Below are 18251 nucleotides of genomic sequence, written 5' to 3'. Positions count from 1 at the left end.
TTAAAAGTAACATAAAGAGTAACAATTTCAAAATGACGTCATTGGAAAATTAAGCCTGTTTTAAGGCTTTCAAACATTCATAAATGCGTAAGAGTGTCTTGTTTCAAATGGTAACAATAATAAAGACATCCTTCACATCCTACACATTTTGTTACACTTTGGGTAGAACGGACACACACATACACAGATATTTTAAGTGTAACTAAACATGGGTCTCAAGGATGACAGGATACGCCAAACATAAAAGCTGATGTTCGACTCTAGTACTAAGTAAAGCCAGTTCTGAGGAACGACTAAAATAAAAAGTAAACCACACCTTTCATAAGGGCTTCCTTGTACTTCTCTTTGGCACAATTGGCATCTTTTGTTAGTTGTCTGTAAGTTCCTTTTAATTTTTCCAAGTCACTCTTCGTTACCTGGGACAAAAACACATACAATAAATTAATCGATCAATTAATTAATCATTCATATTAAACCAAATGAATCTTATATAGTAATGTGGGAAAATATGCATGGACTAAATCATCTGTTTTCATTTGCATCATGTGATTTATTTCTAAAACAATTACTCATTAGTTAATTGTACTTTCTGCTTCATTTGCACTACTGCATGGCTGCCCTGCCCTCTCTCATCTCACATCAAGTGTTTAAAGATCGCACTCTGCCTCTCGAGATAAAGACAACCGCAGTGCACCCTGACGTGTGATTGGCTGCGTTTAACTCCCTTGCATCTCACTCTCAAAAAGAGGAAAAAACAGCGTAGAAAAGGCTTTACTTTGTTCATCTCGGACTCGATCTGCTGGTGGATGCTGTGGTAGCTCTTCTTGACCTGCTGCTTATCCTTGATCATCATGGTCAGTCTGTGCAGCGGCCCAGAGTTCAGCTCCTCAGCGTGGGACTTCATGATTTTGCTGAGCTGTTCGGTCTGCTGTACCATATGCGTCCAGGACTGAAGGGAAGAACAGAACGGAGAATTGAGCGCTCACATTCAGATACAGACCATTCTGTCCCTCCCTCCCCTGTAGCCAGTGCCGTATCCATCCCCTTCATACGAGGAGCGTTCTGTTCCCGAGACCCTGCCCTCGTTCTGGAGAGACGACAGGCGAGCGCCAACTTGTGTCCGTCATGTTCAATAACACGAACAGCCAGGTTCAGATCGCACACACAAACGCATGGGTGCAAGACCATGTGAGCCAGTGAGCGGCAATGAACTCCCCAGCAGGGCTGCCTGTTCTCTGCATTGCTGAGGAATTAAAAGGATCAGGCTTGGATACAGATTCATACAGTTTATATGTCAGCTTTTCTTCCAATTTGGTGCAAGACTTCCTAACAAAACTAGTAATATATGTAGCCGGCAGCGATGTTTTCTTGTATATGTTCTTCAAAACATGAATGTAAAGACGAGCACAGAGAAGATATTTGTCTGTCGTGCCAGGTGTTTTAAAGATTACCAAACCACAAACATCGGCACACATTCAAAGCGGAGAACTGGGTCCTAAACCATATCTCTTCAGCCTTTACCTGAAACTCATATTGTTCCAGATTGTGCCCTGCTATTCCCGTGTGGGGGACAACACATAGGTGGTTGATGTTTTCTGAATCTGAAGATATTGTAGATTGATCACTGTGGACCCAAGGGTTTTACCAATCCTACACAGATGTTAGCCTTCAATGCATGTCAACAAGCAAAGGAAAATATCTAAATTGAAACTCCAAATACCACTTCCTTGTCTACCTAGATGGCAAGATCTTGAGAATGAGGGACCAGCAATTATAATAAGAAGCTTTTGCCTTTCTTTATTATGCTTCTCCAGGTCCTCTCTTATGTTCTTATGTTCTCTCGTTTGCTAGAACGGGTGAATGTTTGCCAGCCTTACACAACCACTTTCGAATAACTCGGGACACACTCTGAGCTCTGTTACCTTAGCAAACTTTCTTCCTATCAGAAGTCTGTGAGAATCATTTCTTAACCTCGTGGCCCAATCAGCGATTTTAAATTAATGAGCCCACAGCTGCAGCCCTGTGGACTGGACACACATACTGCACAAACTGAACGGCTCGGAGGCAACCAAGTTTCTAGGAATTTTAATGACCGCGTTCGACCAACGACTCACAAATTCTGATCATTCTGTATTGTACCCGAGCACCGGACTGAGAAGCCTGTCTGTAGCTGCACCGATTCAGTGTAATAATAATAATAATAATAATAATAATAATAATAATAACAACCCAACCTGCTGATACACAACTGAATTCACCTGAAACCTTTGTGGCTGCTCATGTTCTATACGTTTGGAAAATAGATCAAGCAAGTATAGTCTCACGACCAATATGTCGAAACGAAACGAACGGGGGAATTATATGGATTTATAGTATTAATATATGAATGGTTTATGGAAAATTGTCAGACATGCATAGTGCTGAATGAGATTAAAATGAAAACAAGACAATGAGAGATTACTTCCTGAATGAGGGTAATGGTATTTCTGGGTGCAGCTGTGTGCGACAGCCACAGCCATCACACAAACATGCATTTTACATTTTACATGCAGATGCCTGGGACCATTGGAAATCACAAAACTAGACTTGTGACCTTCATCTAGAAGGTCCACCACAACGGCACAATGTGAACATTTGGTGACGCAACTGGAAAGATCCATTGAGCTGGGTGATCATCACACCGTATTAACCTGCTGTGAGTAACGTGGCGTCTGGATCAATGGGAGCATAGAGTTTCAGCTCTGAAACGATACGTTTAAGTCACAGCAATGCACAGAGAGACGAGGTCTGACTTCACACCATCGCGCCGTGTTTCTGACATTAACTGAATTCAACCCGGATTACCTTGGAAACATTGCTGATGTAATCCACCTGTAAGGAGTTCTCATGTTTGTCCACCTGCTGGCTGATGTTCAGGAGAAGAGACGCGTACTCCTTGTCACTTTTAACCCTCAGCGTCATGAACCTCTTGACGGTCTCCAGCAGCTTCAGCTCCCAGTCTTGCAGTTTTAACAAGGCTTCGTGGGAATTCCTCAGGTCTCTTCCAAATCCCATTTTCCTTAAGGCACAGGTCTCCACGGGCTTCAGATGGGTCCTTCAAGTCCGCATGTCACATACTGAGGGGGAAACAAAGAAATAGTGGCATTAGAAGATGCTGAATTAAGAGAAACACCATTGGCATCAAAATGCACAAATGCAGAAGCCAGCAGGTGGGACAGAATTGGATTGTGGTCACAGACACTAGATTCACAAATCGACATTTAGTAATAAATAATGCAAAGTCTAGTATAAAATTGCACAACAAGATGCACAGTCTCAGTGCTGTAAGTAAGATTTAGATTTTAGCTGTCAGCTTGGATTCTATTTTATCCACTTCGTGGTCCCCAGAAAAACAAAAAGGCCGCTCATGACTTACATTGTTAAGTTACTGAATTAATTACATATTGTTCAATTATAGTTTTTAGTTTTTATCCAAATGATGTTTGCTGAGCATGGATACGACCTAGAGATAGAGAAAACTGCAAGGTTGTATTATAGTATATACTAGAGATTGACGCCTCAAATTAAATCCCAGTTTGAAGTCGACTGCAACATCGACTCATGCAACATTTCTATAAGAATTATACATAAAAATGCTACATTCTTTAAAATATTGGAAAATGTATATATTAAAATACTGTTGTTACTCCAGTGATATTTATCAGGTTTGTAAAAAGTGTAACAGAACAGGAAAGGGCACAATTTCCATTTAAGCGTTTTGTTTTGATCAGAATTCAAAGCTGCCGCACTGCTCAGCACACACCTCTGAAGAGATCAATACAAACAACCAGCGTCTCTCCGAGTTCACGCAATATAGTCAAGCGACACTCGAAGCTCACACAGCTTTATACAATCCTTCAATCCACTTGCAATTCAGAGATTGCATTAATTCCACAGATGTAGATTTGAAAATGCTGTATAGAACCCATTCAAACAAAACCAAAATCACACAGAGAGACAACATCAACAACAACTAAATAAAACCTCGAAATTGTGGTTGGGGCCAAAATGCATCATAGGGACAAAATCCATCCATATGATTGCACAGTTAATCGATTCAAAGCTTGTTGTATATTACTTACATATGGAGTCAGTACTGCCTATTTGTGGAAAGTGTAACAGATTATAAATCAATAATGATAGATCTGCGTAGCTCATAAATTGTGTGAGGACATCTAATAGATATCCTGCAAGAGAACGACACTTTCAATGCTCTCACAGGCAGACTAGTAACGCAAGGCATCGAAAATAAACTTTACAGTCGCTCAAACCCAAAAAACGGACGCAAGAGTTGCTACTTTTGAGCACGGCGGGTCGCGCAATGACTCCCTGTACTTCGCTTTAGAGACGGATGTTTAACTGATGTTTTGTTATATGAGGTCTAATTGCAGTAAGAGGTATTTTAAGTTTTAGTGCTAAATAGTAAAATATTATTGCAGTTAGACCTCATATAACAAAACATCCATTAGAGCCGTGCTCTCTGACCCAGTCCTGTGAATCAGAGCATCTTAAAGCCTGGAACCCAACAAGGACCCTTAATCCACAGCCGCTCCAGTGGATCTCAATCAGACGAGCATATGGACTTCTTTGCAGCTGAAATTAATTTCCAAAGGACTGTAACTGACGCACAAGGTTAAAGCTGATTTACAGTTATATAATGAAATGCAGAGCTCATTTAACTGTGCTAGAAGTGATGCATAGATAACAATGTGGTCAGCAAAGTTTAAGTCACGTCTGCCAGTCCAGCAGATGAAGAGCACAGAACAAGCAGTGCTTAAAGCAGAGCAGCAGATCTAACGCTCAGATATGCTCTTTACTCTGTTACATGCTCTCCAGATGTGCCCTTATTGGTCCGAATGTCACCCAGACGTATATATTACCTGCTCTCACGTTACTCCAGGTTCCTGCCTCGGCCAGTCAGTCCAGACACCGAGCACACTGCAAATGTCACACAGCAAGAGTGGGAATGAGGAAACGCTACTCCTGTGTGGAGTCACAACCCGGAAACCAGGCCCAAGCAGAAGTGGCCCGTGCGATCGCGGTTTCACTCTGAACACATCTCCAGACGACGCACACGCTGGAGGCTAGCACGGCTCCCTGAGACCAGCACACCCTTTCTCATCTCCACCAGCGCAGGGGCCAGGATCCCGGTGAAGCACAGCCAGGAAGTCAATTGTGACACTGCGACAAGTGTGAGAAGAGTGACAGAGATACTGCTGATCTCTGTTGATCACACTGCGAGTGGCAGGATGTGAAGTCTCTTTGCTCAGCACCGAGAACTGCTCCCTGGCCTTACAGAATTACTTGTAATTTATTTATATATAAATCACATTGATTATCATAACTAAACAACCGTATATTAAGGTGATCTTCAATTAACAGCACAAGCAACCTTTCAATAATCTGTACCCCCAAGTCCTCTGAAAGGTGTGATTTTAATATTTCCTTGTCTTTTTTTAATAATCCAATGCAATATGGGTACTGAACCTTTGTGTTTTGTTCTGGATCATTTCACATTCTTTACAATTCTGCCTCTACTATAGGGTTTCTACTCCATGACAGTTTCTCCAGTGACTTGCCTTGCAGATCAAAGAATAAACGCAACTGTCGGACACCTCCTGGCGATATCAGCTTTAGGCCACTACATTCAGATCAGGACTTGTGAAAACTGCCTCCAATAAGGGTGCGTGCTAAGAAACACATACTGAAAATATTTTCAAACACACTTTGAAAACCAAAGCGTCCAAAGTTATATGCAGGACAATTTTAACTGCATCATTACCAATTCAAAATGATTACTCAAAGTCATCAAAGAGTTCAATCAACTGTGCAACTGTGCAACCACAAACAGCAGAAAAGCAAAAGGTCTCAAGTAGGTAGCATGTAGGTCGATGTTTTTCAACCGGGCCGGCACAGGGGGCCACAGGTGTTTTGGACACGAGAAAGAGTCACATGAAAAAAAAAACTAAAATAATAAAGCAACAGATATTTCTAGTTAATCAGGAGTATACAGTATAATAGTTTCTACTAGAATCAAATGACAAGCATAGGTTTCTCACTGAAGGTTCAAGTTTAAAGAGACGGAGAGTGAGTGGGAAGCGGGCCGAAGGGGCAAGTGTGAAACACCTCATCTGAAAGTGGCCCTGAGGTCAGAAGGGTTGGAAACACTGGCGTGGGTCACAGACACCTCCGAGTCAAACACTGAGGTGTAGCTGCTGCGCATCACACCGTCACCTTTCAGCTCAGGAAGTGAACAGATCCACACATCGGTTTCCGTGCTCATCGATAAATCAGAAAACAACCTGATCTGGGTAAATCACATATTAGAAGTAACACATTTAAAATAAACACACTTAATTTTTGGAAAGCCCATTATTAACTACACGATTAGTGCTCACACTGCTATTTTTTTATTTATTTTATCGTTAGCGTTAATCTTGGGGGGAGGTGCAGCTCTAAAGTCTTCTGTGTGGGGTGGAGGGTTATCTATATTAATGCTACACTAATTGATAAGCCATCAAGGCAGAAATTGAGCGTTACACTACTCGCTGAGCAGCACGTTGCACAAACAAGATCAGAGGAGCCCAGACAGAATAAGACACACAACCACAAGCTGCAATATGAATAGATAGGAAGAGCTGCCCAAAGGAAGTGGCTTTATAGATGCACTGAAATGATTAAACTCTTCTTACCTTTGCAAGGGGCCTTCGTTATTTAATGCGCAGTAAAGTAATTATAGAAGCAGACATTTTATTAGTGTGGTTATAAACCCACAAACACTGCTATACACACGCCACGTTATGAATACCCTATATAACAGATTCAATATTATATGCATCATACAAGACATGTTACGAATGATCTTTTTGTGGCAACAACAGAATAGCTGGATTCATTCCTGGCAGCGAGACAGAACTGCCTCATCAGGAATTTTACAAGAGGCATTTTGCCACCCACAAATCCCCAGTTATAAACAACTGGAGTGCATTACTGTGCAGAGTGGGAGTGAAAGGGCCTCGGCCTCCCTCGAGGCAAGCGTACGGTGCAGTTTATACCCCATGCCGAACCGTTCAAGGATGTGGCTGTCAAGTGCAGGAGGGTTGGTTTTTCACCCTGTAATTGTTTGCAACACACAGATCAGACCTGCACTCCTTGTAATGACAAATGTCTTCATGCAAACGACTACAAATAAAACTGAGTGAATCCAAGATTGATCACATAGTTCCTTTGCCAAAATGCCAAAATGTACAGTACCTATAGAAAGTCTACACCCCCTTAAAAATAAAATTTTCTTTTCCTCATAACCTGGAATTAAAATGCTGTAAAATACACTGAATAGACTTTTTCCCCCCTTTTGTGTATCTACATATCCTTCCCACAACTTCCATGTGAAAAACTATTTCTAGAAACTTTATTTAACAATAAAGACTAAAATAGCTTGGTTGGATAAGTGTCCACCCACCTTGTAATAGCAATCCTAAATGATCTCATGTGTAACCAATCGCCTGCACAATCACACGCCAAGTTAAGTCGCTCCACCGGTGTTATATTGTAGGGATTCACATGATTTCAGGATAAATTCAGCAGCTCCTGTAGGTCCTCACTGCTGGGTGGTGCGTTTCAAAGCACACACTCAACCATGAGCACCCAGGAGCTTTCAAAAACACACAAACAAACTCCAGGATAAAGTTGCTGAAAGGCACAGATCAGTGGATGGGTATAACAAATATCAAAGGCCTTGAGCATCCCTTGGAGCTGGGCAAGATGATTAATAGGGAGTGGAAGAATAGAAATGTCCTTGAGGAAAACCTCCGCGAGAAAGCTGAAACTGGGATGGAAGTTCACCTTTCAGCAGGACAACGCCCCAAAGCACACAGCCAAAACTACACTGGAGTGAACTGAGGAATGAAAAGGTAAATGTCCTTGGGTAGCCCAGTCTGAGCCCTGAACTAAACCCAATTGAAAATCTGTGGCATGAGTTGAAGATTGTTGTCCATCAACGCTCCCCAAGGAACTGGACAAAGCTTGAACAGTTTCCTAAGGTCGAATGGTCAAATATTGCTATACATCTAGGTGTGCAAAACTGGAAGAGACCGATCCCAACCGACGCACAGCTGTAATTGCTGTCAAATGTGTTTCCACCAAGCGTGGCTTTTATTTTACACTCTGTAACATGCAGTGACGTTTATTACGCTGAACTGAAACTATCGGACGATTCCAGACATGGGATGCCCAGAAGGGGCTTTCCTGCTTATCTGATGTAACAATACAACTGAGCCATTTTTAAATCATTAGTCCATTAATATGTCAATATTAGCGAAATAAGGAAATTGCAATCTTCTGTCTTAATGAAGAGGCGATGGTGTCTTCATTCAGTCTTTTGACAATGACTCTAAAATGCTGGGTGCCGTGCGGGTCAAATATTAAGATGTAATTGTATGATGAGTTCATTAATAATTGCAGTAGGAACTGTGGTGTTTCTATCACTCTTGACGTTGTTTAATACTAAATGAGCGAAACACTTCCCTCTGTGTGTCTGATATGCCGTGTTATGCATTTAAGACAATGGCACCTCAATGCCTCTCAGTCATTTCCAGCAAAGTCAAATTCAACAGGAACAGACTGCCATCGGTGAGAAGTGCCTTTTAAGGGGAACAGCCTAGTTCTTTCTGCAATCTGCTAAAATAAACAGAAAAGCTATTTGTGACGTTTAGTGCAATTGATGACATCAGTGTTGTAACACTTCAGCACATTTATGGACCTGGAGGACTCCGGACACTGGGGCAAAGTTCGTGTTAGTATGGTTTGACTTCCAATGCAAAACTGCTTCAGTCCAATAAAGCATCCACAACCCTACAACATTATTATTATCAGTAAAACAACAAATAAACAATTCATTCAATTTATATTATAACAGCAAAGTTTCTCCCTGATGAATGGGGTGAATGTGCCGTGACAGAGACGCTCTTTATTGGACAGTAATTGTTGGCACTTCGCTGTATTTGTCATTCACTGTTTTTTCTCGTTTATAGACTATCAAGGTTTACCAGCAGATCAGAACGCCTCAGAAGCAAACTGATATATGTAAAAATCAAACAGACAAGCAAACAACAAAAGCGAGTAATTAATTCAGCTATTGATAAAGATCTCAAGTCAAGTCCCTACTCTGGATTATGGACCTGTAGAGAGAAATAGCTTTGATGGGTTAACGGAGAGATAGCTTTGAGACGCCTCCTCAGAAGCTGTTTGTGGCAGAATTTGATTATGGAGAATGGAGAATCCCGGGGAGATGCCAATAGACGCGTTTGCACTGACATTTCTAATGTGGATCAAATGCATCGGTTACACGGCCATCTGATCAGGATCAACTGTCAGCCGCCACAGGGGCCCTCACATTCGCACTAGCATTATATGCATTTATGAAATTAGTCCTTTAGAACACGGCTATATCACAAATTGTAATTCCATCTCATTACATTAAGCCAACCCAGTTGCATATTTTTTCACAACCGAATCATTTTAAATAATAATATTTGCTAACATAAAATAACAAGCCATTTAGTGTTCATTTTAACAATGTTTTATTGATAATGAGGGAAGCAAGGAAGGGTCTTGCAATCCACTCCTTCTTAACAGCGAATGATGCCAACACAAGAGTTTATGTTGTGAAAGTTGCTATAATAATATACTACTGTTTATTAATGCAGAGATGAGAACAATATCAAATTAATTGAGTGGTATTTGACATAGATGACAGAGAGGTCTGGAGAGTGTGAAGACATTTTTTATTTTAAAATATCAACGGTTCAAGAAAAAGCCATAATTAGTCAGAGTATTAAGACATGGTAGACAAAACCCAGCAGGACAGCTGTATCAAACTCATTCAGGAGGAAATCACAAGAAAGGTCTCGACACAAATTACAGTAGCAAAGAATGAACACCCTACAGGAAGACTGTTACTAAAATTAAATTAAATAAAACTAATTTTCTTTGACAATCTTCTTTCACTATGTATAGCCTACTGAATACAACTCCCAAAGCAGTTCATGCAAACAGCTTCCCATTTTGCAGGAGCATGAAAACAAATGTAAAGTTTAAAATGTATAGACTACATCTAAGGTTATATAGTTCAATAGACAGTTCAATACAACGAAAACAACTTTCCTCAGGCTGACAGTATGCGATTCAAAGCCTCACACGAGCTGCAAACATGTAACTTCACATTTCCTGCCCATTCTTTGGACACCGTAAATAGTCACAAATCTCTGTAACTAAGAAACAATTCAAGTCATTTTAGATCCGTGTTCATTACTTTTATTTCCATTCTGCATCAATGAACATTTGGGCCTTAAGCAGCCACTGAAAGTCTGATATATACAGTTTCCCCCCTCACCTCACCTTTTTATACATTAGTGACTTTTAAACCTAGTAACAGACTAGGAAATTTGCATTTCACATATGGAGTGTCTTTAGTGCCAAACGGCGACTGCTCATAGCATCATAGGTGTGATTTGATAAACTCGATGAATAAATGCTATCAAAGTGACCGACCACAGAGCTGGTTAAGAAGTCGACGTGTTAACCGCGTTAAAACCTTGCAAGGAATCTGGGTCAGAGAGAACGTCTCTGAGGAATGTGCTATTTTCACAAATGCACCTTTACAATAAGAACTAAATAATACACGTTGAAGATCTGCCATTAATGATTTGTAAGATCTATGATAAAAAAGACAACACAGAATCTTAAAGTTTCAGAAAGCCATTTGTGCACCACAGATATAACTCAGAAAGAAGGAACGGCACTTTGACAATATGAATAAACTGCTCATAACTGTTTTTCCTGCATCTGCTTATATTTATTTTCTCTCAGAGGAAAACACACATTACGTGTCACTGCGGTCTCTCTGTTTTAGTGAAGTATATTCTAAAGAAATTATAAAACAATCCTTCAGGTTTATGCAGGCAATCTTGGGAAGATTTCTCAGTCTCTCTATGTGCTTTGTCACTGATTTTGACAGAGCAAAGTTGCACGTTTGTAACACTAACAGGTCATTCATTTCAGTACTTAGTTTCAGGCACATCACGGTTTCATTGTCCACTTCTTGTCTAGCTGATAAATTGAAACATAATATCAGTTACCGTTCTGCTTCCCAGAAATGCTGCTGCAGGAAAGGGAAGTCTCAGACAGCATTGTGCCGCTGCAGTCTGCACAAATGGCTGACCTCTCCTACGCTGCACATCGCAGAATGACCAGCGGCTTGTTTTCCTCTCCAGAGCGAGAAAACATTATTCCAGAACGGGTTTTCAATGGCAGCAATAATCTCCCTCTAAGACACACAAGCATGAAACTAAAAATGCTCACAAGGACCGGGTTTCAGATACAGTCTTATTTAAGGGTAAACTATTGAAAAGTATGTCTAAGGAAAATGAAAATGTCAGCTAAAATGTCCATAACTTTCCAGGGGTTGGGTTTAAATATATGAGTTGGAGTTAAATTATATCCCAATATTCACATGTAGATGTATTTGTTATTTTATTAAATTGTAACATTTCACAGCACATTGTTAACATTGTTAACTTCCATACTGCTAATTAAATACATTCAGGGACACAAATGGAAATTGGGCTTCAAGGCATTCGAGACAGAAAACAGAAGACACTTCTTCACACAGAGAGGCGTCACAATCTGAACAAACTCCCCAGCGATGTGGCTGAAGAGACAATGTGGGAACATTCAAAAACAGACTGGATAGGATCCTTGATCACTCAGTTATTAATGGACACCAAACGAGCACGATGGGGCGAATGGGCTCCTCTCGATTGGACACTTTCTTACGTTCTTAAATAAAATACACGATTCAACCAAACTAACGTGTTTCAAAATCAAAACTAAAATGTATTTATCAGCAAAATACAGTCTGAGGAAGTGTTTCATTCTTCTTCCTACTATATTTACACATCAATAATGTTGTCAATCCTGGAAAACCTGTGACATTCTTTGAAAAACCCAGATCTGAATGTGTTCTAGAGAACTACACAAATTCCAGCTTTTCATCCAATTTCCTTTTACACAGATCTGACACAGCTTTCAGAAACACCAAGCCTGGTTTACTGGCAAAATGTCTGACAGTGGGAACCGATGTGCCTGTGCATTGGCTGTTAGGTTACAATGTCTCCTTCTTCATAAAAAACATGACTCTTTGTTTGTTTGTTTATTCCTCGTTAAGGACCGGCCAACACATCGAATCTGAAATTCAGTGTCAAAAGTGTTTGACAAACTCCTTTCCTCTCTCGCCACGCATATCGTTTCTATCATGTCACCCCACAGCATCCTGCTTCAATCCAGACGAAGGCTCGAGGACGGGGTTCCTCAGCGTGACCGTGTTAATAAGCTGTCAATGCCCTTCTCGTCTCCTCCTGGTACAGCAGCATTGGAAACTGTCCAATAGATCAGGAAACTCAAAAAGGGACATCTGTCTTTCTGTGCCAGTGACTCTCTGTCCAAAAACAAAAACACTTTCTTCGTCACCTGACCAGGTCTATCGGGCGGCATGGATCCCATCAGGCAAACGGGTAGAAATCCCAAATGTATCTGTATGCGCCTTCGAGAATACCTGGGAGTGCTGTCAACCATGTCCACTTTGAGCCGTTAGAACTGTGTCACGTCTTGTGCATTTAAACGTTTAGAGAGGTACAGCATACATGCGTGGGGGTGGAGGATGAATCGAAACTAAGAAAGATTAAAAAACCACAGGTACGCATCAAAGCACTTTTGCCCCAGTGTCTGCAAAACAACACAGCCTACTCGGTTCAAATGTTACCGTCCTGTTTGTCATACCCCCGTCACTGACCTCCAAGTGCTTGACAGACTGGAAGGATTTAAAAAGATATGTAGTGGTGAGGTTTTGAAAATTCAGAAGCAAAGGTAAAGGTGAAAGCAGGAGCAGCTGGCCTGTGACCGCTGAGAGCTGAATAGTGGACAAATTGAGTACCAGGTGAAAATATGTCTCAGTTTAAAGTCTAATACTTGATACGGGGAACAGGCCTGGATCTTGTGTGTATTTACTTTAAGTTGAACATAAAGTACACTAGCTTTAAATGTCTAAACAGCATGGGATTTCACGGACTACAGTCTGGCAGGGCTTAGGAAGCTGCTGACTTCTTCATCTGGAAGTGCTCTGTTATCTTTCCACTCCGTCGCACAACTAAGGGGATGACACAACACATCAGGGGGAGTTATGCTTAACAAGGATTTGCTGCGAGCTGCAAGATGGCCGCGTGGGGGTACTTCAGTCTGAACACCACGTCTGTGCTGCGTTCCAGAAGCACATCCTTGTTCACGGTTAACCCCTGCAATCCTACAGGTCAGGTGTGCGAGCGCTTACTTTTTAATGTCATTTATATGATCGCCTCGTGGACATCACCCAAGTTACACACAGGTCACAGCCATGGAGCGACAGAGTAGCAAATCATATCTGAGTGGCTTCATCAGAAAGCACGCTCCCGATCTGCAAGAATGAGGCAGAAACACAGGGCATTGGCTGCAAATAACACGGTAAACAAGAGGGCGGAAGAGACCAACATCTACCCGACAATAACAACCCCTCCTGGGTTGGTATACTGGTGTTTATGGCTCGCTGTGCCGTACTCCAGACTAACACAAAACACCCTGAAAAACCTAGTCCTCATGTACATATTCCTGGAAATAACTTCACTCCTTATTTTGTACTTCTGTTAGGACACAGACAATGTCACGGGGCTTCCCTAGAGAAACACAAAAGGCAGTAAACAATTGCTGCTACTGTCATGTTTTTGCTGGAAGTTTACTGTGCTCAGATACTTGATAAACTGGAAAATGACTGATTTACTTTTAAAACTGACCAAATTCACTTGGACCCCCCATTGTCTTCCTTCTGCTGCAAACAAACTTGTACAGGAATCACTCTGTCAGTTCAAGCTCATTTCGTGGTTTGAATGTAACAAAGCCGACCCCTGCATGGACCTGGCCTATGAGTCAAGTTAGCGATCCGCAACGTTGGAGCTCAAAGTGCTCCGGGATGTCCCCGCCAGTCTGCCTGTGTGCACCGAGGAGAAAGCCCTGCTGGTTGTCTCGCCAACTCCAAAGTGTTCCCACCGAGGACTTGTGGAAATCTGGCGAACAAAACAAGTGCGGATCAGACAGTGCCCTCTGTCCCCGGCCGGACCCCTCTGTGCCGTGCCTGTCACCTGCCTGGGGGTGGACCTATAAGAGCGCAGAGCCCCGGTCCGGCACCGTCCGTCCAGCAGCCCAGGACCCGCCTCGGACACGACCCCCCTCTTTTAACATGGCGACTCTCAACACAAAACAACACTGGATGATGCCCATAATCGCGTCCCGCAGCAGGATATTTACACCGGGATCGGCACGGATCCGGCACACTGGGGTCTAAATGAATGGCTGCAAGCGGGCAACTGCACTGTATGTGTTTTAGAGAAGCGCGGTGGCAGCGGTGCGCGACATTGTGTCCCGGTGCGACCCTGTGCTTCTGCGGCAACTTTGTTTCACTCGCACGGCGGACACAAAGCCCCGGCTGCGCTGCGGTGCTAAAGCCGGTCTGCCCTGCCTGCCCTGCCTGCCCTGCCTGCCCTGCCCTGCCCTGGCACCGCGGGGAGAAGCCCGCACGGAGCCCCCTCGGCCCGCCGCGGCTCTCTTTGTTACTGGCCGGTGTCTGCGTTACTGCAGGACAAACATCCCCGATTCAAAAGTTGCCAGCGGAGAGACACGATCATCTTGGACTGAAAGACCCCAGGCAGGCAGACAGGCAGGCAGGCAGACAGGCAGACAGACAGACAGACACACATCCCGACCACAGCGGCAGTAATACTAAGAGCGGCGAGCCCCCCGCAATGCAATGCTCATCTTTTCCACGCTTACCACTCGGCTCCGCTGAAAGTTCAGGTATAAGGACTCATTGCCCGGTTCTTCCCGGTCAGCAGTAATGTCGGATGGACGTTTTGGGGTAGAAGATGAAAAGCAGTCGCACAATGCACAATAAATCCCCCGATGGTTGCTGGTCGAGCCGCGGCGGCGGGGTCCGGTTGGCGGGGATGCGTCGCCGTTTCCCGGTGCTTTCTCGGTCCTCGGGAAGGCTCTCTCTTCTCCAGCGTCGGGAGTCGGGAGGGGTTTCCGCTGCAGGACGGCTCGGCCCTGTGGCTCAGCCTCTCTCCCCGGGACGGTGACGTTCACGGCACAGGCTGATGAAGTACTACACAACATAGGAAACAGGAGAGCCCTGCCGGAGAGGCGAGGGGGTACAGCCTGGGAAAGTGTGCCAGGCCTGCGGAGAGGAGCTCAGTGTGATCGCAGACAGGGAGGGGAGGCACTTTAAAGCACTATGAAAGTGCAGTAATACACCCGGCACACAATACAATGAGGTAAAGTTGAGACCCAGATATGTGCTAAAGGGAGACATACGAGAAGATCCAGTAAAATTATATAATAAATATAAGTTGTATTGTTAAATAGTTCAAACAATTAACAATGTCCAAAATGTCTTCAGTTATAGGTCTGCACTTCAACAATGTGTTACAGACACTTTTGCTCTTCCCCCCATAAAAGGGTTTGCATCCATTATTGAAAATACATTCTTTGATAGAGATAGGACTTTATTCGCCATTAATGATCTGAGATCTGGTCTCATGGGCTCCACATCACACACACACACACATACATACAGACACACACACACACACACACACATACAGACACACACACATACAGACACACACACACAGACACACACACATACACATACAGACACACACAGACACACACAGACACATACAGACACACACATACAGACACACACACACACATACATACAGACACACACACAGACACACACATACATACAGACACACACAGACACACACACACACATACAGACACACACACACACACACAGACACATACAGACACACACATACAGACACACACACACACACACACATACAGACACACACACAGACACACACAGACACACACACACACACAGACACACACACATACACATACAGACACACACAGACACACACACACAGACCCACACATACACATACAGACACACACAGACACACACATACATACAGACACACACACACACACACACATACACACACACACACAGACACACACACACACACATACAGACACACACACACAGACACACACACATACACATACAGACACACACACACACACAGACAGACACACACATACACATACAGACACACACATACACATACAGACACATACAGACACACACATACAGACACACACACACACACACACACATACATACAGACACACACACACAGACACACACAGACACACACACACACAGACACACACAGACACACACACACACAGACACACACACACATACAGACACACATACATACAGACACACACATACTCACACACACAGACACACACATACACATACAGACACACACACACATACATACAGACACACACATACATACAGACACACACACAGACCCACACATACACATACAGACACACACATACTCACACACACATACACATACAGACACACACATACTCACACACACATACACATACAGACACACACATACTCACACACACATACACATACAGACACACACATACTCACACACACACACTCACACACACACAGGACTGGTTTTCTTTGATCAGTCACCAGGTGAATGACATCGGCTCGAGACTCCCAGGACCCTGCTGGTTCTGGATCTGCTCCCAGTTAGGTTCTTCTCGTGGTGGGGCTGACCTGAGGAGCCTGTGGAGGTTTTGCAAGTAGTGTTGCCCGCTCTGGTGTGTAATGTAATTCCTATACAATCTGTTAGAAAATGTGTCTTCCAGAAAACAATAATATTATTTTATACAGTATTATTAATGTCCTGAGAAATATTGGCCACACACACACCTCCAGATCAGCAGGGACACACGCACCCGGGACACAAATGGAAATTGGGCTTCAAGGCATTCAAGACAGAAAACAGGAGACACTTCTTCACACAGAGAGGCGTCACAATCTGAACAAACTCCCCAGCGATGTGGCTGAAGAGACAATGTGGGAACATTCAAAAACAGACTGGATAGGATCCTTGATCACTTAGTTATTAATGGACACCAAACGAGTACGATGGGGCCAATGGGCTCCTCTCGATTGGACATGGTCTTATGTTCACACACACACACACACACAACTTTTTCCTATGTTATAAATTAGTCCAAGCACTTGTAGAATGCCAGTTTTAATGACTGGTTAGGCATCATTGTTAGGCCTGTTTATTAGTGTTAGGTAACATGTCACAGCATAAACATTCAGAAGTATGTCTGTGTATGTCTGCTCCAGGCCTCCGGTACTAATGCTGATCCAATACACCGTCTGGGTGGTTTTGATTTTAACATTCCTCTTGAGTTTCACATTTCCTTTTCTTGCTGGTGACAATCTGTACAATGTTGTTGTTGTTTTTAGATAGAAATCAAACTCAAGAGTGAATGACCTGAATATGACTCAGGTGACATGTTACCTTCGGTATGCAAGCTGGTAAGGATGTAAATTCTGCATCATCATTTAGCTGCCATTCCTGTTCAACAAGCCGCAGGGGTTTCCCAGCACTCACACGAGGAACTGTCTTGGAGGACATGTCAAGTGTTCTTGCCTTCGCCTTGGGGTGAAGTCCCTGTAAATCGAGGAAACAGTTACATTGTACCTACGTGGTAGAAGGCATTACAAATATGTTAGCAATGTGATGGTTACCTGATGAAGACACAGTAGTGTTGAAACGCATTGTTATTCAATAATAGGAAACTTTTGTCTTAATAAGTGAGAGTGCAGCTACAAAATAATTGTTTCTTTATATATTTTCTCCTTATTTGGGCCAGCACCTCATGGGAGTGGAGACGCTGCAGTGCATGGATGCTTCTAAGTTACATATATATATATATATTCATATTCACAATATATAGTTACCTTAATGTAAGTGGACTTACCTAAGATTTACCTTTATCTGTCTATCTAGTTAGTATACAAACAGAACACACTGGGCCCTTAGAGATAAAGAAACATCTGTTAGACCTTCCTTCTTCAGAGGTGAGCTCACCGTCTTCTGATTTTAACGAGCTTGGAGCTTTGAGTTAATGATGAATATCCGCTGTCTCTCCTG

At 42.9% G+C, this 18251-nt stretch overlaps 1 protein-coding gene and 1 long non-coding RNA gene across 2 annotated transcripts in view; both read right to left on the bottom strand.

The window, feature by feature from the left end:
* Nucleotides 1–15356, bottom strand: part of fer (fer (fps/fes related) tyrosine kinase) — a 57608-nt gene extending 42252 nt beyond the window's left edge. The window contains exons 1-4 of the mRNA XM_066711578.1: nt 14953–15356; nt 2845–3116; nt 776–949; nt 317–416 (exon numbers count right to left, since the gene is read on the bottom strand). Coding sequence (XP_066567675.1) covers nt 317–416; nt 776–949; nt 2845–3054 — 484 coding nt within the window. The 5' untranslated portion in view covers nt 3055–3116; nt 14953–15356. The remainder of the gene's footprint in view (nt 1–316; nt 417–775; nt 950–2844; nt 3117–14952) is intronic.
* Nucleotides 15357–17351: 1995 nt separating this feature from the next.
* LOC136755263 (uncharacterized) overlaps nt 17352–18251 on the bottom strand; it is a 2326-nt gene continuing 1426 nt past the window's right edge. Inside the window, exons 2-3 of the long non-coding RNA XR_010817655.1 lie at nt 18189–18251; nt 17352–17768 (exon numbers count right to left, since the gene is read on the bottom strand). The exon at nt 18189–18251 is cut by the window's right edge and continues 75 nt beyond it. This is a non-coding gene — a long non-coding RNA (uncharacterized LOC136755263). The remainder of the gene's footprint in view (nt 17769–18188) is intronic.

Source organism: Amia ocellicauda, chromosome 8, assembly GCF_036373705.1.
Source record: "Amia ocellicauda isolate fAmiCal2 chromosome 8, fAmiCal2.hap1, whole genome shotgun sequence".
Taxonomy (NCBI): domain Eukaryota; kingdom Metazoa; phylum Chordata; class Actinopteri; order Amiiformes; family Amiidae; genus Amia; species Amia ocellicauda.
The sequence above is the reverse complement of the archived record's forward strand: the minus strand, read 5'-3'. Positions and strand labels throughout refer to the sequence as shown.